The sequence below is a fragment of the Camarhynchus parvulus genome, chromosome 13 (assembly GCF_901933205.1).
Source record: "Camarhynchus parvulus chromosome 13, STF_HiC, whole genome shotgun sequence".
Classification (NCBI taxonomy): domain Eukaryota; kingdom Metazoa; phylum Chordata; class Aves; order Passeriformes; family Thraupidae; genus Camarhynchus; species Camarhynchus parvulus.
The window spans coordinates 3,385,949-3,412,601 of NC_044583.1; the positions used below are offsets into that span (position 1 = coordinate 3,385,949).

Here is a 26,653-nt window from a genome sequence, read left to right on the forward strand (position 1 = left end):
ACACCCTGTGGGTAACATGAGTTCCAGGTGACCCAACTCGAGTTTGCAGCCCTGCACAGCAATCTCTCCCCTGCCCCTGTGACCCTACAGTGTCCCTCAGGCAGGACAGTGGCCACGAGCTCCCTTCCTTCTGTCCCCAGGGCAGCAGAGGGACACAGCTCCCTGCAGGAGGGCTCACACCTGCCCAGCACCAGAGAGATGAGACAAGAGGAACAGATTTAGACCAAAAGCAGTGGACATTTATTCCTCGTTTGTGCAAGAGTGTCAAGATGCATTTGGGAATGGCTGGGACAGACCCTGTGGCTGGAGAGCCAGCGGCTCCAGCCTCTCCTGCCCGATGGCTTGGGTTACAATTCTACTAAGAGGAGATAAACTTGCAGACTCACCTACTGTCACACCAACGATGCTGGCAAATACACTTGTATACAAAGAAAAGTTTCAAACTACATTTTTTTTTCACTAGATTCAAGTGAAGACTTTGTTCCAAAAAAAAAAAAAAAAGGAAAAAAAAGACACATACAAGTACAATTTAAAACTGTATGAACATTTGCAAATGTTTAGTGCAAAGTAATTATGTAAAAGCTACATTTTATGAAAGTTTGTGCTGATGTGTTTGGTAGGTTTTTTTCTTTTTTTTACCCTTTTACATCCATTTTTTTAGTTACATAAGGTTTCACTTACCTACAGTACATATGCATTGTGTTAGGTCCCATGCAAGTGGGAGTAATACCATCAGGCTTTGTAAAATGTCACTCTGATTCGCATTTAGTAAACTGCTTATTTGGTTTAACAGTCAAGTTCCTGGCACACTACACATCCTGATTTCATCTAAGTGCTCAAGCTCCTGTTTGCCTCTTCAGGTGCCTTGTGTGATGCAAACCAAACTGCTTCACGACTTCAGCCCAAAAAGTTTTTTTTTAGAGAAATCCACCGTTAGTTTAAGCCTGTAACAAACTGCTCTGAAAATTAAAAGCCTATTCACACAAAGTTATATGTAATGACTGTAGTAATCAGTTTATTACACAGATTAATTCATTCTTGAACGTACAAGCTCCAGGGGAGCAGTTGGGTCTTTAAATACACACAAGTTTTCTGTCATATGGATTTTTTTTTTTTACCCTTACATCCAGAAAGACCTAAGCAGTTAAAAAACTTAAGAAAAATAAGAGCTATTAGCTAGGTATTAACTGAGAAACCACATACAAACCAAAAAAAGTATGAAGGGAGGGAGAGAGTTGAAACAAATCAACATCACTTGATGCACTAATAGCTCCAATCCATTTAAATGGTGACCGGTTAAACTTAGACCTTAAACACAGGATGTGGGTACAGTTTCTCATTGGTCATAACATTTACCTAAGGTGTAGGTCCTTCAGAATAAAATGAATACAGAAACAGCTTCAAGTTCTTCACCTTGCTTTTCATAACTGTTATGAGTTTAAAAGGATTCCACTTAAAATCCTTCACGGATCAGCAACACTGTCCCTAGAAAATCTGAAACCCACCGGAACTCTCCCCATTCCCATTTGATTTCCCAATTTAACTCAGCAAGGAATGCTTTTAGGCTCACAAAGTTATGACTGAAGAACCAGCTTTTCACACACACACTTCTCTGCTAGGAGTCAATGTTGGTACGGGGAAATACAGTATTTCTAGTTTGTTGTTCCAAGTATGTACAACACGCAGCACTGCTGTATCAGGTAAACATGTGCACAGGGGAAGATGAGGCGTGGGCTCATAGAAAGCAGTCAAATGGAAATCAAAAGGACTTTCTCTTTCAGAGTTCCCCTATCTTTATTTGTAGAGGTTATCCAATAATTTCTTTAATTACATCGCATACTTCTGAGTCCATTCCCGAGCTATTCTGTTGTACCTGTATGTATAAAAAGAGGATTTATTTAACATGGCATCTGCACAGTATTTCAGCTCCAGCACTCTAGTCTACACATGGCATGAAATCACAGTACTATCATCAGTTTGTAAAATTTAAGAGCAAAATTAAACATTAAGCAAACAGGGGAAACAAGAAAGCCCACAGTGCTTCATGGAAAAGAAATACCTGGTGGTATTTACAACAGGAATGTGAGATCTGTGTGACTGGAGACACAAATGGGAAAGGATTTTCAGGAAGGCTTTATCTGTGCCTCCCCCAGCCCCATCTGCTGTGTCCCTAGGGAAACTCTTACTGTAGGGTTTCACTTGGTCATTCTGGAAAACAGATGAACATGTTCCCCCATCTCCTGCTTCTCTGCAAAGTTAAGCCCAGTACCTGCCATCAGCTCATCTGCTAAACCCCAACAGCCTCATTTCTTCCTACACATTTGGCTATTTTGATGGCTGTCAGGCCACAATGATTTGTCCATCAGAGTATTTTTATTCTAAAGGCACAATATAATTCAATTCCCAAGAAATCTGTAGCTTTTGCACCCAAACATCCCTTACAGCCAGAGGAAGCTGAGTCTACTTGTGTAAACAAAGCAGTTGTGTGATTAACTGCACTGCTGAAAGCTTCTCTCTGACAACAGAAGGCAAGTTGTTCATGTTCTTCAGAATTTGCAGAGTAAGACACAGCCTGAAGTTCACTATAGTTATGTACACCAAGTTGGTTTGGTGTTGGAATTTAGTCTGAAGACAATGTTCTTTTGCTTAAACAATCTGACAATCCACTCCTAACTCTCTCCTTCATATCACTGCTCAGAGACTGCCCAAGGAACAAGTCCTTCTGTTTAAACCCAAAATTTATTTCCCTATTTCAGCAAAAAATAGGAGGGATTTCTGCACACTTAAAAGTGCAGATAATCATTGTGGATTGTGTCTCCAAATATGTGCTGCTGGTCTTGCAGCTCTCAAAACCAGGATGCATAAACTTCTCTAACACTGCTCCTCAAGTATGCAGTAGAGGAAGCAAATCTGTGGACTATATTCCCTTCCCTGATCAGGTCTGGAAGGGAATAGTGAGATAGAAGTGTTTACAACACCAAACTGTTAAAGTGCTTGTTAGCACTGAAATTTCTCTGGAAATATGCTTCCTGGAGAGTCCTCCTGCCCCACTTCTACACAACTGGTTCTTCCCTTGTGTTGTAGAGTGAAGGTAAAACAGGGAGTTTGTTATTTCTTTGTATGACTCCAGAGCTGCCATGGAATATTCTCCCGTTGGAGAAACTTGCTCTCCCTCTGGTGGTTACATGGGATTAAAGCAGCTCAGACAGTGGTAAAAAAAAAAACAACAAATGAAACAAACCAACAAAATCCCTAAGAAGACCACAGAGCTGTGATTTGCCTTTTTTCACTCTCACTCTTCTCCAAGAAGCAGTTCCTCTCAGTTCCCCTCCACTGTGTGTGGATCCTGCCCTGTCAAATCCCATGGGTTTGGTTTCCATACTCACTTTTCTCTATCTGTTTTGTAGATCCGTGCAATCTCAGGCACTAAAGGATCATCTGGATTGGGATCACACAACAGAGAACAGATGGACAAAAGTACTAAGGAGAGAAAAGAGACACTGAATTAGTTCCAGGACAGCTGAGGACACGTGCACCAGTCAGCCCATGCACTTCCTTCCCCTCCAGTCAGTAGCATCAGCAGCATTTATTTAAGATTGTCAGGAGCACCAATCCCAGGTAATTCAGCTGAGGGATTTTGAATAAACTCCTTTTACCAGTGAATTACACAACTTTCCACAAGCACAGTACCACAGTGAGTAAACTCCTGGAAAGGTCTATCAAGCAGCAGCCTTAAACCACAAGGCAGAAGTGTTGTCCCTGAGCCTGGTACCTGAGAGTTCTCTGGGAAAACATCCTTGCTTTTGCACCTGAAATTCAACTGTTCCCGAAAGCAGCCACCTCACTGTTACCTAGACAAGCATTAATCAAAAGTCAAAGAGCAGACAAATCCAGCTGAAATGAAGAAAGTAAGGGCTGTTCACAGCTGCTGAAGAATCACAGAATGGTTTGGGTTGGGAGGGACCTTGAAGCTCATCTTGTTCAAACTCCTGCCATGGGCAGGGGCACCTTCTATACCAGCACAGGTTGCTCCAGGCCCCATCTAACCTGGCCCTGAAAAATCAACTGGTCTTGCAGTGAATTGAAAGGCTTAATTATTTTCCAAGCATAAGGAAAGCTGAGATGGATTTAGTGTAGAACAGCATCCAAAATGACCCAAGAATGCCCAGCTCCTTGCACCTCTATGGATCACAGAGCCCCAGAACGTGAGTGTTTCACTGTAATACAGAGTGGATGTATCCCAGAAGGCAGAGTGGCAGCCCTCATCCATACAAGGAGCCAGGACACTGCTGCAAAGCCACAAATAGCACATGGACATTCCTACACTCACTGCACAGGAGAAGGCAGGAAGTTCTGAGCAAACATATTGGGACAACACTACACCAGGCATGGCAGGGACATGTTGCCCCACTCCTGAAAATACCAAACATTCCCTTCTCTCAGCCTGTTTGGATCAAACAGTGCCACTCCATATGTCCCTTCACCAATTGCAGCAAAGCAGTTGTCACAGTGCAGCCTCCAGGCAAGGTGCAGATGACAAGAGTGAGGAGTTTGAAGACACTAAACACGAATCTGCTCCAGTTCTCATCACTTGCAGGAGGCAGAGCTATCTATGAAAAATGAAAGGAAACAGCATGCAGCCCATAAAAACAACAAAGGCATTAAGATAGGTGAAAAGGGCCACAAAACAGAGATCACAAAATGGCTTGGAATGGAAGGTCCTTCAAAGTCCATCTCATTCCACCCCTCTGACATGGGCAGGGACACCTTCCACTGTCCCAGGCTGCTCCAAGCTCTGTCTAACCTGGCCTTGGACACTTCCAGGGATGGGGCAGCCACAGCTGCTCTGGGCACCCTGAGCCAGGGCCTCACCACACTCCAGAGAGAAGATGGAAACACATCTGATATTCAGCTTTTTTTCAAGTGGGACAAGAGTGAAAACTTCCCTTAGGTCTGAACTGCACAAGTGTTGTGAGCAGCAAGAACCCACAAAGCCACTTGGTTCAGTTTTCCCACCTGTTTCTGTAGACCCTTCACTAAGGAATTACCAATTCCCAGCTCAGAGCTTCTAAAACAAGTTTGGTAATAAAGCAGTCTTGGTTTGGGAGAACACATTTCTGCTTCTAGAAAAAGGAGCAAACCTCCTCTCCCTTTCCCCAGTTTTCCACAGCACACTTGTGAGAGTGAAGAGCTTTATGATTCTCCACCATCAACTGTCACAGGGCCCATTTACTGAGGTCCCTGTCAGCTCAGAGTGTGCAGGAGCTCTGCAGAAGCCACTGCTGCTGCCCTGCTGGCCCTCAGCAAGGCAGCACACTTAGCACCTGTAGCACAGGTCCAGCACCAGCTCCTCTCCCCCATAAATCAAGTAAAGGCCATGGTAGTTCTCAATAGGAACATCTCTGTCCCCCACACTGCTCAGTCAGTGCAGTTTGAACACAGCTTTCTCCAGCAATTTTCCTGTAGCTCATTTCTTTCTGTCAGACTCCACCGCTCTGGTCACTGAAGTTTCTTTAGCTGTAGGATGAGCAAGGCAGCTCCAGTCTGTCCCCTGCCCTCACCAGAAGACACAGGAACTCCAATCAAAAGTTTTCTGGTCAACTGTTGTAACTACTCCCTCAAGTTTTATCTCATCACAGTCCTTTAAAACCCCAAGGACTTTTTTGAACACAGTGGCTCAGCCTTCATCAGCAGAACAACACTGCAGGTCTGTGCACTGCTCTCTGCCCACCCTCACACCCCTTTGCCTAACACCCAGCAGTTCACTTTTCAGTATCATCCCAAAAACACTGAATAAAAATGGACACAATTATTTGGCTTCAAGCTGCACTGCCACATTCAGCTGCTTTGATTTATTTTTCTAAGTCTTCATTATTCCAAATTATTCTCATTACACTCACTCTTGCTGGTGACTTCACATCATTCCCCTTTCATCTGTACAGCCTCAGCAAAAAAAGCATTTTTAACTAAACTGGTTTAATTTTAATATCCTGCTGAACCCAGCTATTTGTCCAAAATCAATTCTGCAAGTTTCTCCCAAGGCTTTCCACTGCACATGCACATGTTTTAGACCAAAATCCAGAAAAATCCCTTGAAAAAGTCATCACTACAAAGTTTCAAGTGCAAGTGGAAAGGGGAAGCAACCCCTAAAAATGTCAGCTGTGTATCAGAGTTCTTTGATGCATCAGATAATGAGTTAAACCAACACCATGGAATAAGAGACTCACCAGGTCCCCTCCCTCTGCAATCAAGTATGACTGCAATGAATTCCACAGCAAAACCTTGACATTTTCTAGTCAAATGACTACAACATCACTATCAGACAATAAAAAGAGAACTCCCCAAAAATTGTGGAACCACAGAATGAGGTTGAATAATTACACAAGGCAGGTAAGTGACACTTCACACCTCAACATCCTGCATGGCCATGGGCAAAGCATTATCAGCTTGGCAGAATCCCTTCAAGTCCCTCACTGGCAGGGATGTACCTCAAGTGTGCACTCTTTGAATTCAAGTCTGGATTCTTCTCAGTAATAGCAAAATAAATTTTACTTGCCATTGACTCAGGGGATTCATCCCTTGAAATAACTCTGTACAGAATTATTTCTCATAACTCTTAGCTGTCAGAGCTGTCCAGCCACTAAGCAACTTAAACCATTGTCACTTTTAAGCTCCTTTTCACTTGAAAATTGGTTTTGCTTTGTTTTATTTCAGCAACCAGGCAGCCTACTGACCTCCAAGCCTTCAACTGCACTCCCCATCTATCTCTGCAGACAACAGAGAGAATTTACTCTTCCTGCTGCCATGGACTAGCACAGACTCCTCAACACCAAGGAGCTGGGAGAACCAAACTCATCAAGCAGAAGGGCTGCTAACAAAGTGCTTCTAGAAAATGGGCTCAGCTTCCCCACAGAGCAATGACAGAAATGCATTCTCACCAGGCACAAGGATCACTGAACACTTAAGACTGCTTGAGTACCATGCAAAATAAGGCCCACCAGTGTAACACTGCACAACTGAGATCCAGGTTTTCTCTGCAAGCCTTTCCTTTATAAAGCATGTAACACTGAAATTCATGGGCAACCTTTCTCTGTGCAGAAAATCATGCCACTGACAGCTTGTTAACAAGAGCAGCTCCAGTTCCCCACTGCACAGTCCACAGCAGCTGCCCTGCTGTGCTCTCACACCACCAAGGTCAGCCCACCACCCTCCATGGGCAACTGCACCTTCCTGCTCCTGCCCCACCTCACACTGAGCAGATGTGGATGCAAATTCCACTGGAAAATTTCATGGCTGGGTTTCCTGTGCTATGAACAGCTCAGCCATTAGTCAGGACAATCCATGGTGTCACATCTCCACAGGTCCTTCCAGCAATAGCCGAATGAGCAGGGCAGAACAAAATTTAATGCCCATCTGGCTACTGGAACACCCAAATTTAGGTGTGCTAAAGTTCCTGAAACTCAAGAGGTGAAGACACTCCTAAAAGCAGCTGATCCTCATCTTCCAAAACACAAACCCCAAACCACTCACTTTGTCTGCAAAGCCTGACTGGTCTAACACCCACCACTCCAGCCACACCCTCGACACAGGGCACCAACCACTACAGATCCTGCTGCTTAAGTCTAGCTGGAATTCCAAACAAACTTGCTCCAGTAAAGCACTCATCCATAGGGCACTTCAGAGTGAGGAAAAGCAGCTGAGGAGCCATGGAATCTCCAGCTGAATTCACAGGAGGGAGATAAATGGCACTTGTATTTCCAAAGTAATGAGCTCCCCAGAAGAAACAGCTGGTGTGTTCTCATCCAAATGCTGTTTGGTGCAGTTACTGCTCTCCAAAAGGAGCCAATTTAGAATTCAACTAGGAGTAAAGGTCCATCTCTAAGCAGGCACAGAGACTGCACCAACAAAGTGTTTATTACAGCACCAAGAAGGGGCTGAGATGGTTGCTCTGCATGCCAGGCTGTCAGGACAGCAGGAGGACACTCAGCTCTCCACCCTGGCTGCAGTCACACCAGAGTGTCAGGAGCACCTGATCATGGAAAAGCTCAGGCAGTGACACAGAGCAGGTGGATAAAACTGGGGAGCACCAATCCCTGGCCATCATGAGTTCACAGCAAAGGCAGCAGTCCACCCCACCTGCTCTGTCCTGGGGGAATGACAAACACTGTGCCAGGGCTTTCCAAGGAAAGTGATTTGTCAGCTCCTGGAGAGCAGGCCGTGGGCTCTGACAGACACTGCTGTGCTTCTGGCCCAGCCCAGTTTGTGAGTGTAAAAGCAACCATTTGTCAGCTCAGGTTTGACTGAGCCTGGTAGGCTGGGAGACACCTCTGCCAGCAGAAATGGGAGCTTTGGACATGCCAGGCTGCTGAGGAATTCTTAATTCCATTCTGAAGGGTTTATCCAGCTGTCCTGCCTGGCAGCCTCCACATCAAGGTTCACTGCTACTTCCATCTCTGCTCCTTTCAGGAGCCAGGTTTTCTCCTGATTTTGAAGAATATTCTCCTACACAGTCACTGTTTTTGAGTTCCAGGCTCCAAACCCCTGAAACTTGAGACCTGTAGTTGTCAAAACTTTATCAGTACTGACAGATGTTAAGCTTGCAGCATTCAGCACTGGAAACACCACTGAGCAACAGGTTCAAATGCCTGGCTCCTGACTGTGAACAGACAAGATGCATCCAAATAAATGAAAGGAGCTGGCCTCTGCTTGAGTTAAACCCTATTTCTTAACCACAACCCCATTTCCAACTCCTCCAGCCATCTTCCCCAGCCTTACATGAAGTGTACCTTTAAATCTGAGCAGTTTAAACTTCTGCCTTCAAAGCAACTTGCATTCCTGCTAAGTCAGTTCAACAATTTCTGGTGACAAAAGAAGAAAAGTTAAGTGTTGCCCAGTGTATCCCAGACTGGTTGAGTTGGAAGAGACCTCTGGAGATGTTGTCTCAAGCAGAGCCACCTAAGACAGGCTGTCCATGACAATGTCCAGGGGCTCTGCAGTATCTCTGAGGTGGGACAGCCCACAGCCTCCCAAGGCAACCTGTGCTGGTGCTCAGCATCCTCACAGCAAAACTACATCAAGTGTTTTCCTGTTGTTCAGAGACCTTCCTGTGCTTCAGCTTGTGCCCTCTGTCCCTTGTCCTGTCACTGGGCACCACTGAGAGGAGTCTGGCTCTGACATCCTCCCTTCAAGTATTTACAGACACTGATAAGATCCCCCTGAAGCTCCTCTTCTCCAGGCTGAACAGTCCCAGCTCTCAGCCTGTCCTCACAAGGGGAGATGCTCCAGTCCCTCCATGGCAATCCTGGCCCCTCTCCAGTACATCCACACTGGCCAATGCTCCAGGCACAGCTTCAGCAGCACCCAACAGAGGGGGACAGGATCACAGCCCTGCTGGCACCACTCCTCCTAGCACAGCCCTCTCTGGAGCAAGGACAGCTCCTGGGAAGCTGCACAAGTGGCTCAGTTACAGTTGTGAGAGTTGAAACATAAAAGTGAGCATTTCCCTCAGAACCCCAACTCAGCACAGCTGGAGACTGACCCATGCTCTGTGACAAAGCCACCCCCAGTTATGTGGGTAAAGCTGCAATGGGCAAACTAAAAGCCAAGATGATCAGAACCTAACTTCCTGAATTTGAAAATGGTACTGTGAATGTCCAATTCAATCTCTCAGTACCATTACTTCCAGCAAGTCTTAGTGAAATGATTCATGAAGAGCAACGTCACAGAAAATCCTCACTGCACCAGGCATGGAGGTCTGGACAGTGGGAGCTGAAGTCCTGCATGAGGCTGAGGTTACTCACTGCCCTCCAGGCAGGGCCCTCAGCACACACACACACAGGCTCCATGGTTTATTCCTTACAAAACATGGGGACAAGTGGGACAAGACAGCAGATCAGTCCAACCTTTACTGCACAAGTGTTTTAGTTCAGGATTAACTCTTGCACAGCTACTTGCCAAATTCAAGAGAAAGAGTGTTTTGCCCCCCAAAATGGCTGAGAATAGCTGTAATAATGTTAAAGCTCTTCATATTCTTCTCTTTCAGGCAATAGAGATTCTTATTTATGCAGACTTGGAGATAATGTTTTTAATTTAAGCCTACACATTCTGCTTAAGCCTTGGAGTTCAAATTACCCACCACGGCGTGGTTAAGACGGTATTTTGAGGTTATTTATTCTCCAGTATGTATTCTTGAGGGAACAATGAGTTCAGAATTACTAATATAAGCAAGTCAGCTGTTGTACTGAGACAGTCACTGCTGTTCTCCCAAGTTTTAACAATTGTAGGAGGGACAGAACAAAACCCCAAAATGTCAATCATCTCTATCATAACCACAATTTTTATTAAATTGCTTACAGAAGGCTGGCTCCAGATTGTGAGGAGTCAAGACCCCTACCTTTACCACTGAACTAGAATGATTAAGTAGCACTGATATGATTTTTCAGTGTTTCCACCAGAAAGTGGCAATTTTAACCCACAGGAAGTCAGTGCACACCCCTTCCCCTCTCTCCTTGCAGGTTAAGGTGAAAAACATCTTCATGTACCACACATTAACTGTGAGCATAACTGTGAGCTGCTGATAGTGCTGCCTCCCCGCTGCCTCAGGAGGAAGCTGTACACGATAAGCTCTTTCTTACAAGGACTGTTTCTACTCTTCCCATATTTCTCAATCAGTAGGAAGTACATTTTTTCATAGCTGTGCTCTCTGCTTACAGATTTTAAATTCAAACAGCTTACTCTCAGTAGCCCCAATTCAAAGGGTGGCCCAATTTAGGAAATACTCTCAGAAATCTACACTACAAATAACAAACTGATGCTTTGGAAGAGGTGTGAGCTTACTGCTGAATGTTTTAAGTCTTATTATTCACCCCAAATTACCCAATCCAACATTTTTTTCTGCTAACAACACATGCATTCCTTGATAAAGCTGATCAGTTACTAGAAAGCTGAAACATCCCTGAAGTCTGTCACAACTCACTCTAATCTGACTGAACACAAGATTTCAATCCCAAAAGACCCAAACTGCCTTTGTGGACTTTATTTCCATTTGTTCAAGATGGGAACACTTCCCCTAAGTATCAGCCCTCTGCTTCTGGAGTCTGCCTTTCAACAGAGCATCCCTGTGATTCTGAGGAAAGTTTTCATATAAAGCCACCCCTAGGAATTAGCTTTGTTGTTTTAATTCCTTCAGTAAATGCAGCCCAAGGGAGCTGGGAGAAGCTTTTCTCCCAGGTCAGAGCAGTGTGGATGTTGTGCTGGGTGCAACAGTGAGGGCATTCAGCTGAACTGCTCAGCAATGAGAAGTGATCAGCACTCAGAGCCCCTAAAGCCAGGAGGGAAGGAGAGGGGCACTGAAAGGGGCAGAGGCACAGAACAGCCACCCTGATCCCTTATGGCTTATTCCAGCTGAGTCACAAGGATATAGTTTGGAAAGGATAAGAAAAAAAGAGTTCAAAGCAGAACACAGAGGGAGATTGAGATGTTAAAGCATATTGCAAATGTATTTGGGCAGTAAAATTAACACTAGGATGTATTTTCTGAGTGATTAAAGCTGACAGCCTGGAGCAGCCTCTTAAATTCTTGCCCCATCTTCTCTCAATTGTCCTAAATCCAATCTATCTTCCAGTATTTTCAATCATGCTGTCTATCACCCCACCACCCATCTGGTCACTTCAGATTCCCTAAAACAATATAGCATTTTCTCCAGTTAAGCAGCAATTAAATCAAACCAGACCAGACATCAGTGCTTGGGGCTAATTTGGTGCTTCTAAGAGCAGCCAGTACTGACTGAGAATACTTGTAAGGAAACTGCAGCAACCTGACAATCATTTCTCCTTCATTGACACCATTTTTTCAGTTCTTTCAAGACTCTGAGCCACGTGCCCAAGCAGATTCACTTCTGACAAGAGACAAGGAGATACTGGTTTGCTTTTCCATCTGCTTCTGCAAATGCCTTTAGGTGGTCAGAGAAGGTGGGAACTTCTGTGGGTTCAGGGAAAGGCAGGACAGTGCTGATGTCCAAGGGATGTACCAGGATCACCTGTCTGAACCACAAAGTGCCTGGGAACATCACATGTAGCCAGAGAGAAGGACAGGCAACAGGAGAGCCTCAGAGCAGGGACACTGTGAAGGACAGTGTAATCAATGTGACAACTGCAGCATTTGATTACAAGGACAGTGTGAAGCTGCAGAACAGAAGGGTCAAGACATGATCATGCACAGGGCAGACTACAAATATTCCTAAATAGCTATGGCTAGACCTACAAGCTTGATCTACAGTTTGCAAATCTACAGTTTCAATAGCCAAAAAAAAAATCCAGCCTGTGTCTTCTTTCAAGATGTTTGAAGACTTCTATTTATAATAAATATGAATACTGCTTTACTAGGCAAAGGCTAAATTCCAGTGCCCCACAAGCTAACACAGTTCACAGGGACCAAGATACCATTAGCTAATTATTTTAGATTGTTCAAGCTAGGCAAGTTTTAAACCATGTTTCAGTAGTCCACACCATTGGAAGTTCTGTTCCTGTTCAAAAATTACCAACATGGAGTTCTGATGCTCCCTTGAAAGAGAAATCCTTTTTAATATGACAAAAAATTAGCAACTTCATGGTTTTTTAAAAGCCACACCTGCTCTCTTACATATTTTAGTCTGGGCATATCTTGAACATTAAAGTCTTCCACTGTCACACACTAGGTTTTATTTTATATACATTTATATCTATTTTGAGCTGAAGTGTTCTGAGGTGAGGTGGCAGGAGTATGTATTCAGTGTAGTAAGACTTATCTGATCCACTGGCACAGCTGAGGAGTCTCCCCATGGCCACAGGGAGGCTGGATGTCCTGAGCATGCCATGCTCAGGAATTGGCTGCAAGCTCCATGGAGAGTCACAGGACAGAAGCAGTGCCCACAGAAATGGTGGATTCCAGCAGGAATGCAGCAGTTTTTACATCCCAAATCAGTACTTCATTTTAGCAGAGTAAAATGAAATAAGCATTGGAGGTACCTTTTGAAATAGTTAGTGCTGGGGACCACTGTGATCGTAGAATATCAAGACAAATGCTGCCATTACTGTTAATATTTGGATGATAGATTCTTGTTGTAAATGCAACCTGCAGAAGAAGGAAAATTTCAGTGTAGGCTCACAAATATACATCACACCACATGGTAAAGGACAGACTTATGGCAGAAGCCACTCACCTTAGGTGGTTTGAAGGGATAATCTGTCGGGAAGTGAATTGTCAAGAAAAATACTCCACCTTGATAGGGACTGTCGTTCTGTTAATGAAAAAGAATCATTGCAGCTTGAGGAGTTACTACAAGACCACCAGTCAAAAAAGCCATGAACATCAATTCTCTCATACTTACTGGTCCCATTATTGTAGCTTGCCAATGGAACACTGAAAAAGAGAGAGATTTACTTCAGTTTGGAGAAGCTCAAGTAATGATCTACTTTCTTCCAGACAAAGCAGCACAGAAAAGTCTGTTTTAAAAACAAAACCTTGTGAAAGGCTGCAGGGAAGTGAGCCAAGGAATTAAAGAGAGACAGAGTGAAGTCCTCACTCCAGGACTGCTGTGGTACCACACACATGTCCTGCAAAAATCCCATGACAATAGAAATCCACAACTTTTCAGGCTCAAAATTGTGAGTTTAAACTTTGTAATTTCTAATGAATCAGCACCCATGTCTGCCCTCTTCAAGCCAGCTCCAGCATGCACTCACAGCTGCTCTCCTACTCAGACCTGTGACACACAGAGGGGAAGCCCAGGCTCTGTGTGAACCAAACCAGGGCTGTCCTCACAGCATTCAAGCATCATCTCCACAGAGGCCTCAAGATTTCCCTAAAGCAGCAGACAGAAGTGTCCCAAGAGAATGCAGGAATGATAGTCTGCCCCATACTTAGAGCAGGATGTGCCAGGACACACTTCAGGTTAAATGGACAGAAGTTAATTCTCACTTGTATGCATCTGCCCAAGAGAACTTTCACCTGGTAACACAGAGGATCTGTGAAGAATGTGGTTGTGCTGGAAATGAAAATAGTCAAAGCTGATAAATCTATAGGAGGCACACTGGGGAGCTCTCAGGGTTCCTGTGTCTCCACAGGCTTCAGTGCCTGTGCAAAGAGCACCAGCCTAGGAAATTATTTGTGAATGAAGACCATGGAAGCTTCCCTCAGCATGGATGTCACCTACACAGCACCTTCAGAACTGGTGAGTTGTAGATGATGGCAGGAAAGAAGGAAGTCTCCAAGACAGGAGCTGAAGCCACGTGGAAGTGTCTGTGCTTCACTGGCACCTGGTGCCCCCAGCTGCCAGGACTGCCTGGGCCAAGAGCAGGAGTGGTACTACCTGTTCTCATCTAGCACAAGCAGTTTTTAATTACACATGGTACAGGCACTACAGCTCAGAATGATCTCATACAAGGAAGGAGGAAAAAAGCAGAGTGGGAGTAGCTCTGCAAGGCCAGGGGAGAAGACTGTTGGGTTGGAACAGGTTTGTTTTAATCTACTCCTACATTTCTACAGGAATGTGTAACTTTCTATACACTTCAGCACTGCTGAGTAGCTCAGAAATGATTCAGAAAGACCTTAGCAGCTCATTTTTTCCTTTTAAAAAGGATACCTGAGCTTAGAGTTCTCAGCTCTAACAGACAGAGAGGATTTCACTACTTAAATATTCACTCTCTCAGGAGCCTGGCTTTGAGAAACTCTGCATCCAATGAAGAATTAGGAAACCAAGACAGCAGCTCACATGTAGCATTCACCCATCTTCAAGGGGTTCAGAGGGTTTCCCAGGAGCTCCCTGTCACCTGCAGCAGGACAGGGAGAAACATGGAGGAGAGGACAAAGGGGCAGCAGAAATCCCACAGGAGATTGCAGCCAATCCCAACAAAACCAGTAAAAATCTCACAGATCTTGATGAGAATCGCTGTGGCTGCTCTGCAGAGTCACCACTGAAAAGAGAACCTCAACCAACTATTTTCTTAAACCAAACAAAACCCCAGAAATAAAAACATATCCACAGGCAATCTCAACTTTTTGAAAGCTAGGAGGGAGGTTTGTGTTTCCTCCCACTCAATGCCCACCCCAGACTTGGCTGCTTGTTTAACCTAAGCTTTAAATCCTGGTAACATCCAGGACAAGTCTGGTGAATGCAGAGATGGATTTGTCACACAGAACTTATTCCAATTGATTCTTTCCTTTGCAATCAGCCAAATAGAGGTGTTTACAAAGGCAGGGGCTGTTGGTTTTCAGTAGGTAAGCACAGGTACATGTTGGAAAAGGCTAAGCCACTGGAAGCACACCAACATCATCCAGTCCCCAGCACATTTCCAAAACACAGGCCAGAGGTGGGTGGAAGAAAGCTAAAACTACATTGCCAAGAAAATCCCATTCCTACAGTTCACAAGGCAGAACAGCCCTTCACTTTCTGAGGTCCATGAACCACAGGGATGAGAAGCTTAGAGCTGGGGACAGTTTGTATCAGCTGGAACAGCCCCAGGACAGCACTCTGCAAGCACAGCATGTCCTGAACTCTGGGAAATGTTGTTCTGACAAGGCAGCTGCAGCAGACCTGGAGCACAGGGACCTGGGAGAAGGCACCTTTCTGTTGCTGCCACTGCTATCCACTTACACACATCCAAACTGTGGCTCTCAAGAACAAAAGGCTTTCATTAGAGGTCTTTCAGAAAGGTGGCACCAGGAGAACTGAATAATACTTTAAAGCTTTCTGTATCAGTAGTAACTTTCCATTCTCAGCCTTCACCAACTTCAGTTACCACCTCCTCTGCCAGACAATCGTCATCACCTTCGATAAGGCTTTGGAAAACACAAAGTGGTTTATCATGGCACAAATCACACTTGCTAATTTAAGGGAATAAAAGCCTCTGACTGGCTCTCCATCTTAGTCATTTCTTGTCTATGAAACTACAAACCTCTTTGAAATACTATTTGGAAAACAGAAATAGGTTGTGAAGTAACTACTGCTAAACACCCTCAAAACCAAGCTGGGCTTCCACTCATGTGAAAGAGCTGCTGAACAGGAACATTCCCACTAATTTCAGTATTTTCACCCTCAGGTTTCAAGTGCCTTTTTTTAAATGTAGCCCTACATTTCTACAGGAATGTGTAACTTTCTGCACACTTCTGCACTGCTGAGTAGCTCAGAAATGATTCACAAAGATCTTGGCAGCATTTTTTTCATTTTAGAAAGGATACCTGAGAGCTCTCAGCACAGAGAAGGAAGGTTTCCTTGCTTCCCTCTCAGGAGCATGGATGCTTTGCTGACATCACTTGTCAGACCACACTGCACAGCAAATTCAGTGGGTGCTGTTTGGGGGCACTGCAGTCCCAGCTGCCAAGGGCTCTCTAGGAGCCTTTTCCACTGTCAGAGCTGCTACAGGAAAGAACGTGAGCACAGAACAGAGCAACAACTCCCAGTCACATCCCAGGAGAACAGACCTGACCAGGAAGGCCAAGAAGATTGTCTGAGGCTGTCCCTTACACATGACCTGGCAGGGCATGCTGATTTGAGCCCAGTTTCCAGACACCATGTATAGGTTAGATATCTGAGTTCAGAAGGTTGTGGGCAGCTGCTTGCTGGTTTGACCACAGATCTACTGAGGTTTTCTAACACCATCCCCCAGGAGAATTCCAGAACAGTTAATTTAAAAGGCATAATTTAAGATGTGCATCGAGTTGCCCAATCAATAGAGTGGGAATAACACCACTGGCACACAAGGAAAGTGTAAGAGATATGGAAGAGCAGCAAATTTAAGATCAGGAGGTGGAGTATTATCTAGTACTCTAAAAGAAACAGGAGGATTCTCCTTGCTGAGGAACTGGACATCCCATTTCAGAAGGAAAAGGAAAAACATGGCAAAGGGCAGGTGTTTGCTGAGAGCAGATACTCACTGTCATCCCCGACAGGCCCTGCTGAACACTGTGCTGGAGGATCACGTGCCAGGTCGTTCAACTCCTAAAAAACAGGAAGAGTTTGTTTCACTTCATTTCAAAAACAACCATGTCATTGCTCAAAGGCTGCTAGGGGTATCTGGCAGCACCACAGAACTAATAACCAGGACTCTGGAAAGTGAAGTTGCATCTTAAACCCAGGAGACACAGCTGGCAGAGGCCTCAGTGACCTGAGTCACAGCAATCCTCACATCACAGGGGTCGTCAGATCTGCCTGCACTGGCCCCAAGCATTGCCAAGGTACTGCACCTTCCACCAGCCCTGGGTCATAGAGAGATAAAATGGCCTCAATCCAACAACTCTCAGTGTCAGCCTTATTTTATTCCCCCAGTTGTAACAGTTCCAGTGCTGCTCCAGCTCCAGTGATCCAGTTTATCACCTCCACAGCCAGCCTGCAGCACACACAGCTCCCGTAACCTGGGGCTGTTTCACCTCCACATGTGCACATCAGTGACCATGGCTGGAATGGAATAAAACCCAAGGCCTTCCACACCCACACACCTCACTGAAATCCACCACTTTTCAGTGCCTGTGTCAATCAAATTCTCCTCTGAAGAAATCCTATTATGAGTCTGAACAGGGTGAGTAACTCACATTACACCTGAACTGTATTATTTTGTTTCAGTTTGAAGCAAAATTTCAGCACAGTTCAGAGAGTTACTGTTACCAGTAATTCACACCAGCCATTTGCTCAGGAAGCGGATGTTTGGTGGAAAGTGCAAACAGGGTAAAACTTTGAAGTCAAACTTTACCTGCTCCTTTTCTGGCTCAGTCACTGACCTGCTTTGCATGATAGGCCTGAACACATCACCATTTTTCTTTGTGAACTCAGTCTAGAAAGCTGAACACACACCAGATAAGGATTACAACTATCATCTAGTGCCCAGGAAACACTCCCATGCTGTCCCTGGTCCTTTGTGTGTTCAGCTTTTCACCTCCCAGAACAGTCCAAACTGGAGTCTCCATACCAGGCTTTTGGCAGACAAAACATGTAAGTACAATGATTAAGACAAGCTGATTGCAGGAATGGAAGAAAATTTGCCATTTAATGGCCTTTTGTTATTTACAGGCAGTGATTAAGCATTTGAACAGATGATCTCTGGGAGTTCCAGCTTCTACTTCCCAGTAACTGGGAGGCCACCACTAACCAAACCCGCAAGACACAAATGCTGCCTCACATCAAACACCCAAATCTCTGGAGTCCCCCCTCCAGATGCAGAGACCCAGAAAACCTCACAGGCCCTGACACACACACACACATTTGGGTTTTGCCCTCAGCAGCTTCCAGAGAGCCCTGCTGGAAGCTTCCTTGACTTAACACCACACTATGGAAGCTTTTCTAGTGCTCCTGCTGGGCTTTTTCCACTTGGTGTTCAGCATGGACATGAACAGGAACAGACACTGAGCATGCAGCACCTGCTGGAGAGCCTTCTCCCTCCTGGAGGGGGAGAGAGCATCTCCAAGTGTCCTCCAAAGGCACAAAGCCTTTTGGAATGGCTTCAGCACCCTGAACCACCAGGGCAGCACCGGAACGTGCTGAAACCTCCACACACCTTCCTCAGGGGCAGTCTAGTCATGGACACCAGAAATGAACTGAGTCTACACACAACAGGCAGGAAAACTTTAAATAGCAATGACAGCAATGTACCTACTCTGTCTGAAGGTGTATGCAGTGCAGTCCACTTCCAAACAGTACTGGACTCTGATTTTCTGGAAAAAAACTATTTAATGATATTGTATTCAAAACCCCAAACACACAACTAAAAAAAAATACTCCTTACCACTTCTCATCCCATTTTATACATCAATACTCTACATCCACAAGACCCAGAAGGTACAACTGTAAGAATCCATGTTTTCCATGCATGACCACAACCTACCATGGATGGAATTTATGAACACAACATGCACCTTCCCTGCTATAAAAGGGAAATAGTTACAAACATGAGCTGGGCACACATTTTACCAGTTAGTAGAATACACAGCTCCCCCTACACCCTGCTGCCCAAATGCACCAACCACTTCAAACTGCACATAACAGAGGGACCACAAGGTAACTCCCCAAGAGCCACAGAGGCAGCAGTGAAGGTCAGGTGGTAGCAGCTTCTTATCAAAATACTATTTCATTCTCTACATTATTTAGTTCCAGGGAGATTTCTGAGTTTTCTGAAGCCCTGGGTATTATCTCAGTAGAAAGTGATGACTTACAACAACCACTTGTACCACTTGTCTCAGTGACAAGGTGGCATTTCAGGTTCTGCTCCATAAATTCATGGAGTGAAACATCACAGATTAAAAGGTCTATGTAAAAACCAGTGTGTAAGTTCCTTGTGCTTAAAAAAAGTATTGCACCAACTCTCAATACAAGCCCCTGCAGCACAAAACTTCCCAAATTTTGCAGAACAGCTTGGAGAACGAGTTCAGCTCCTCCCCTTCACCCCTCAAGACTCCTCTGGAGTGCAGGCACCAGCTGCTTCTGCCTACAGGAGAGGCAAACACAGCCCTGGATTTCCTGGCAGGGCACAGATCAGCCCTTTAACATGTTGTGCCATTTCCTTCCAGGTGCTCTAAGACTCCCTGTACACCTGCAGAGCCAAGTTCAGGAGCAGGAAAGGAGCAGCTCATGACTGGTAGCACAGAGAAGGGCACCCCCAGCTGCTGCACAGAGCCAGGCACCTGTGCCAGAGGCTGCTCTGCCTTCTGCAGGCTCCTGTGCAGCTCCTGAGGTATCATGAGCATGACACCAGACCCAGCAAGGTCCTGGCTTCCAGCTGCTGCTGAGGGACTCTGAGAACCAGCTGGTTTCTGTAACTCAGAACAAATGACCCTGGAGCTCCCATAAAACTGGAACTCATAACACATGGAGGATTCAGTTACAGTTTGGTATCACCTACAACCTGAATGTACTGGATCCCAAGTTGCCAAGCCCACTGTTTTTCCCTGTGATCCAGGAAGTCTTGCTGCTCCATGATCAAGACTGACCTTGACCACACTGATATTAAGCCAAAACCTGAAGAAAGCCACAGCAGTTTCCACTCCAGACAGTTTTTGATCCTTAAGCACATGCAGGTTTTGCTTCAGGAATTTACAAGCAGCCTTTAGATCAAGTTCCAGTTTGAGTTACTCAGCTCCCAGGACTGCTTCACCCTGAGCTGGCTTTCCAGCTGAAGGCATCTTACAGAATTTTAGGTTTCTGTCTTCTCCCCTAAGGAAAACACCCCTGGGGCTGGGCCCACTGCTATGGATCCTACCATTAACCTGACCCATCTCACAACTCTTAATGAGTCCTTTAGCAAAAATGAGGAAGTGGAAGAACATCATAAAGCAAGGTTCAAGGTGTCCTGCCTAAAGGCCAAGTTGAACAAAACTACTACCATTAAATCCACACAGGAGATACCCTAAAAGCAACAAAAATCTCACAAGAAACTGACATTTAGGATCCAAAACGCAATATAACCATGCTCTTAAGTTCCCAACAAACTAATCCCTACTCAGGGGTTCCAGGAAAGCATTTTAAGGAAGATGGAATGTGCTTATACCACAGATGCCCCAGCTGTGCTTCCCAAGCCATGACAGGCACCAGCTGCCAGTGAGGCCTGGAGGCTCACAGGTAAAGCAGTGCCACCAGCCTTGCTCAGCCCTGCCCTCCCCTCCTGTTCTGGTTCCAGGAGTGGTACAGTGACTTTAAAACATACCTCAATGCAGGCATCCACAAACTGCACAAGAAGCTCTCAAAAAACTCATAAGACTTAAACCATTTGTGTTTAAGTTTAACCCTGCACATGTTTCAAGTTATAATTTCAACTCCAAAGACATTTGTTAGAGAAGTTCCAATTTACTCCTCTAAACAACAATTTCCCCCCCCAGCCTAACACACTCCTAGTAAAACCTGCTCTGGCCAAAAGATAAGATTTGTTTTAAGGATTAAGTTAATGCTAATATAGCCTTCAGTAAGAATAACCAACACAACTGGCAACATCAAGAAGCCAATCAGGCAAGTAAAAAGCCAGCATGCTTTTTTTTTTTACAAGCCAGCTCCAGCAATTTTACTAAGCCTTGGGATACAGCAGAGCTCCTCAAATCCACTCCAACACACTATATGTATTCCTCTGGATTATCCAAAGTCCTCTTAGCTTGAACTCCATGGGCTTTCCACTCTGCTCCAGTCTGAGCTGCTTTCACATTGTACTTTACTGAGAGACCACATCAGCTTGATTATAAACCTAATTTCTGCCTCAGGTTCCTGCTGTAAGTGAAATAAGCTTTTCATTTGCCTTTAGCAAGTTTATTTGCCTGAAGCCCCTGAACCCTTCAGCAACAGGCAGTGTAGGGAGATGTTACAAAATCCTGACTTATGTAACCAAAAAGGAACTCGTAGCCACTTTAGCCATGAATTGTTCCCAGCTCCCAACAGAGTAAAGCCAAGCAATGGGGAATGAGGGCCAAAGTCAAATTGATCACACCCTGCCTCACCTCAGGACCACAGCACAGAGGAGCTGCCAGCTCCCTGTGCAGGGCCAGTTGGGCAGGAGGCTGGGAAGTGCCTGTGCCCCTTCCCTGGGCCAGCAGCATCTCCCTGCCAGGTGCCACAGCTGTACCAGAGACATTTGCCTCAGCTCTGCTCTGCACCTGCCCAGCAGTACTGGGCAGGAGGCAGTGTCACCCACGTGCCCCAAGGTCAGAGCAACAATTCCCTACAGTGTCCACAGGTGCTCTCCCACCCACAGGGCTGTCATTTCACAGTATCTGCCACTGCAATTCACAGGAGTATTTTAATCCTGTCGACAAAAATTGCTTTTGCAATGCTTGAAGCCGCTCAGATCCCTCAGTCTGACTCCTCACAAGACTCTGCAAAAGTCAGGAGGCAAGTGAGCAGCATGAGAAGTCATGAAACACAGCTACAGCCAAAGTACATGTTATAAACAAGCTCTGATGTAACTGTCACCTTTCTTTTTTTTATTTTTTTTCCAAAGCCTGAACAGGAAGAAGACCAAAGCAATGTGTAACTTCCTCCTGGTGTAGAATGCGAGTATCAAAACACCTCTCTAGCTAACAGAAGCTGCAGCAGCATTCTCTGTACACAAGCTCTCCAACACAGATGGGCTGTGCTGGCAGCTCCACACACGCAGCGAGAGGCCCAGCGGAAGAACCCAGTTGCTCCCACTGGCTGCTGTACAGAACTGGCAGCACAGAAATGACACCAGCTCTGCTCAGCACAGGTAGCACAAACACAACTCTGACCACCAAGGCTGCTCTGCACCCTTGTCCTCACACATCCCACCCACAGGCACTGCTCCTTTGGGCAGAAGTGATGCCTAAGCATCTCTGGACTGAGGACTACAGCAAGTACTTCCCTCTCTTCCACAGCTACACAGGAACAGCACCATGGAATTCAGTTTAGCTTCCTGGGTTTTGTGCCTATACATTATAAGCAATAGTAATTCCCAATTCCTCTGCTACAGAAAGTGTTTTACTTGAGCAGGGCTCGAGCACAGCTGCTGCTTTCCCTTCCCCCTCACCCGCCCATCACACAGGGGAACCCTGCAAGACAATGAGCTAACCTTTTCCTTGCTTTCCATTCAAAGAACTCCAAACGGTGCCCTAGTTATCCACTTAGAGGTATTGCATTCCTTCAAGATCAGCAACACAGATGGGCATGTGGCTGAATCCAAAGGGTTTTGGCTTAAACCTTAAAATGGAAGGCCCTCCTGCACATCCCTCCCATCCTGCCCTTGGATTGCTTCACACTGCTTTTCTTGTAAAATGCATCTACAATAAAACAGACCACTTTTACATATATATAAAAATACCAATTCAATTACTGGACTGGAAGGACTCTGCCTGGCAGTATTGCTTACACCCCAAACACTTCTCACAAGGAAAGATTTCAAGTTTCAGACCCATGATCCAATAAAAGCACCTAAACAAGAATTTGGAGCCTCAGCGCCTGAAATACTGTGGTGAATAACACAGGCAGCAATCTGAGAGCAGCTCTCACCCAGCCTGAGCTCTTTTGGAGCATCTGCTTAGAGAACAGCTGCTGCTGTGTGCACACATGTTATCCCAGCTCGAGCCTCTGCACAATCCCCAGAGCAACTGTGCCACCAGTGACAGACTGGGACGGGCCCTGCAGGTTCCTGGGCGGCCTCACACGCCAGCAACAACACGGGCCCGCTGCTCATTCTGCCCCCTCCCAGCCGAGTTCAACATACAAGAGGCCATTTCAGGTAACACTGTATCAAACCTTCACTCTTGGGATTTTCTCCTTTCCAAGTTCTCAGCCCTGTGTTATCCGAGGACACAAAAATTTTGACAAAAATCTCATAGAAAGTCTTTGTGGCTCAGTAAAAATCCCAACTGCCAAGAGCAAGAGCCAGTGGCCAGACTGAGCCGTGCACACTGATATACCATGACTGATAACACCCTTAAAAAAAAGCCAAAGCAGCAGTTTTCTCTGCCATCCTGTCTCTGTGCTCGAGTCCACTGGGATTATTCCTACTCAATCCACACTCTGCAGGCTTCTGCTCCTGCCACAAGCCGCAGCAGCAAAGGTCAGAAACTGGCTGTCCCCTCGTTATCCTGACAGGGACGGCCACTGCACCCTCCCAGAGACCACAACAAGCCTGGGATGATGATAGGAGCGCTCTGCAGGGGGTTTAAAATAGCCCGAGCGAGCGTAAACAGCCAGCCACGATTACCGAAGCAGTTACACCGAGACACCCACAGCAGCTCCGAGGGCTCCCTCAGCCTCCTTCAGCCTGTAGCTTCACGCCCATCCAACTTCCAAAGCATCTGGGCTGCTACAACAGGCAGATTTATTTCCCTCCCCATACGCTGTTTTGTGGAAATGCTGCCTCCAGCCCCATCATCTCCCTCTCCTCCACAGCCACCACACTCACTCCACTGAAACTCTCTTTGCAGAGCTCACACAGAACTGCTTTGGTGATGCTCTTGCTACTTTCCCAAGGCTTTGAAGACTCTCACAGCCCTACACAGTCCCCATTATCTCTCGGGGCTCTTTATTTTTGAAAAGCAGCATGAGGAGTCAGTCCACAAGCACCCAACGTTAACAAAGACTCCACACATCCAGCTTTTCTCCTGTCACAAACCAGCCTGGAAATGCAAGTGCTCTCAGAGTCTTGACTCCTGACCCTCAGCATGCACTGAACTACAACCAAGCAGCTTTCCTGACTTACCTCACCCAAGATTCACCCTCCCCACAATAGCCCTGCACTGCCTATGCATGCCCAGCCCCCACAGCCACATTTACCCTGCTCAGCATCCACTGCTGTGTCTCCCAGGGCTGTGAACCCACTGCTGAGGAGTAAGAGCCTTTCCAAAGCACCTGTGGGCCCACAAACACTGTGGAAGAGTCCTCACAATGCCCTGAGGACCACTAAAGTAAGGGACAGAACACTTGCAGAGAAGAGCAAGACTCAGCTAGAACACAACTTCCTTATGTAACTCACTACCAGATCCACAGCTGGAAAATCCAACAGTCAAAAATCACACTCCAAACACCTCCCTTCCCAGGGCTACCTATTCCACAAGCTTAAGTAAGGCTTCAAGCTCTCTTCGATTTTCTTCTCCACCTGAGCTTTAACCTGATCAGTAGGACACATGAAGCTTCACAAAGCCTCCAAGGTAACCTACAACCAAAGCAGAGATGTTAACACAGACCCGACACTACACACAAAACCAAACAGGGCTACAGAGTGAGCTATGAGATGGTGGGTTTACAGCTGGTTGGAGGTAAAAAATAATTTACGTAGTGATCAAGAGGAGAAACACGATGGAAGGGTTGTTTGCTACACCTGAACCTTGTACAGACTTCAAACTGACAGCTACACGTTTTGCAGGGAAAAGGATACAAACTCCCTGCCTGAGTCACCAAGGCAATACAAGTGGACTGCAATTACTGTCGAGGGCTTTTTTTCCGGGTAAAAGGCACTGATGATCAAGCAAACATTGTCCTAAGACGGCAATGGACTGGGCAGCAGTGTTTTTCCAAAAAGCCAGGACACGGAGCACGGCGCAGCTCCCGCTCCAGGAGAAGGCAAGCTCGTAGCTTTCCCTACAAGCCTGCGGGATGACTCAGGCTGTAGAACAGCGCTGGCTCCATTAAGAGAGCAAAGCACACTGCTGTGTGACAGGTTTACTGCGCTCAGCTGCCCGACACCGCGATCCTTGTCGCTGCTGGAGGAGGTAGAGGAGCCCTTGGCTACGGGGCTCCGAGACGAGCCACGCCGGAACTTCCAGCGCAGGCCACGCTGCGCTCCTCGGGGCGCCTTCCTCCGGCCGGGCCGGGCCGGGCCCCCCGCGGAGCCGCAGCAGCTGCCGGGGCCGCCGCCACCTCCGGCCCGGCCCCGCCGCCGGCGCCCCTCGCGGCTCCGGCCCGGGGCCACGTTGCTCCGGAGGGGCCGGCCGCGGTGCAGCCCCGCGGGCAGGCCCGGCCCGGCCCCCTCGAACAAAGCGGCCGCGGCCCCGGGAGCGGCCCCAGCGCTGCCGCCCGGCCCGAGCCCCGCGGGGGGAACCGGGCGGGCGGGCCCGGCCGGCCCGGCCCGGCCCGGCCTGCCCGCCCCCCACTGCAGGCCCGGGGCCGGGCCGGGTTATATAAGGCGAACGGGCCGGGGGGAGCGGGGCCGTGCGGGGCCGGGCCGGTTCGGCCCTTACCTTGTGGATTCTCTTCAGCGCCATTGTGTGCGCGAGGCGGCGGCAGGAGGGGCGCGGGCGGAGGGAGGGGGCGGCCCGCGGGACTATTTGCGAGGGGGGGGGGAGGAGGAGGAGCGCGGAGGTGGCGGCTGCGCGGGGAGGGGACGGGGAGGGACGAAGCGAGCGGAGGGGCGGGAGGGGACCGGGGCCCCCCGGGGCGGCGGGGCCGGGGCCTGGCCGATGTCGGGCGGTGGCGGCCGCGGGCTCAGCGCTGCCGCAGCTCCTCCGTTCCCTCCGCCGCCGCCGCTTTATGCGCTGCCTCCGCGCCGTCCGCAGCGGATCACTCCGCCGCGGCGCCGCCGCCGCCGCTGCCCCCGGGCACCGCTCCGGTTCCCGGGGCGGAGACACCGCCGTGGCGGGGAGGGGAAGGAAGGGAGAGGCCGGGACAGGAGCGGCGGGAGGAGGAGGAGGAGCGGGAGGGGGAGGAGAGGGTGGGGAGCTGCGGGGACTATTTGTCGTGCCGGCCGCCGTGCAGAACTCTCCAGAAGGGGGAGGGGGAGCGCGCGGAAGGATACGGCGGCGGCGTGAGAGCGCGCGCGCGCGAGGCGGCCGCCGCGGCGCGTGACGCCACAGCGCGTTCTCTCGCGAGAAGACGGGACGGGAAGAAGTCCCGGCCGAGCCGGGCCCGAGACTGAGGGGACGGGATGGGCCTGAGGGGACAGGACCGGGCTGAGGGGATGGGATGGGATGGGTCTGAGGGGACAGGACCGGGCTGAGGGGATGGGATGGGCCTGAGGGGACAGGACCGGGCTGAGGGGATGGGATGGGCCTGAGGGGACCGAGCCGGGCTGGGAGCCCTGGGCAGGCCCGGGCGGTGGGCTGGGAGGTTGCGGGACGCTCGGCGCTGCGGGGGGGGCCCCACCGCTGTCGGGGGGCAGGCTGGAGCGCAGCTCCGCTTGGGGCAGGCAGAGCCCTCCTGGAGCACTTGAGGGGCCGCAGCCGTGACTGGCTTGTCCTGATGGAGCCTGTG

General features: G+C 47.6%; 1 protein-coding gene across 1 annotated transcript; it reads right to left on the minus strand.

Moving 5' to 3' along the window:
- Positions 1–217: 217 nt before the first annotated feature.
- UBE2D2 (ubiquitin conjugating enzyme E2 D2) lies at positions 218–26,086 on the minus strand. The gene is made up of 7 exons (XM_030957200.1): positions 25,645–26,086; positions 16,912–16,975; positions 13,367–13,398; positions 13,199–13,276; positions 13,005–13,110; positions 3,387–3,480; positions 218–1,873 (listed from the first exon to the last, which is right to left on the minus strand). Exons 1-7 carry the CDS (start codon positions 25,666–25,668, stop codon positions 1,828–1,830), a joined length of 444 nt encoding a protein of 147 aa, XP_030813060.1. The 5' UTR covers positions 25,669–26,086; the 3' UTR covers positions 218–1,827.
- Positions 26,087–26,653: the final 567 nt, after the last annotated feature.

What these genes read in the sequence shown, in the direction of transcription:
- UBE2D2 (XM_030957200.1), bottom strand. Translation starts at nt 25,668, where the DNA reads ATGGCGCTGAAGAGAATCCACAAG. An exon ending in AGGGCCTGTCGGGGATGACA is followed by an intron (nt 13,399 to 16,911) that starts GTGAGTATCTGC and finishes TCTCTTTTTCAG; the next exon opens with TGTTCCATTGGCAAGCTACA. An exon ending in AGCACTAACTATTTCAAAAG is followed by an intron (nt 3,481 to 13,004) that starts GTACCTCCAATG and finishes TTCTCTCCTTAG; the next exon opens with TACTTTTGTCCATCTGTTCT.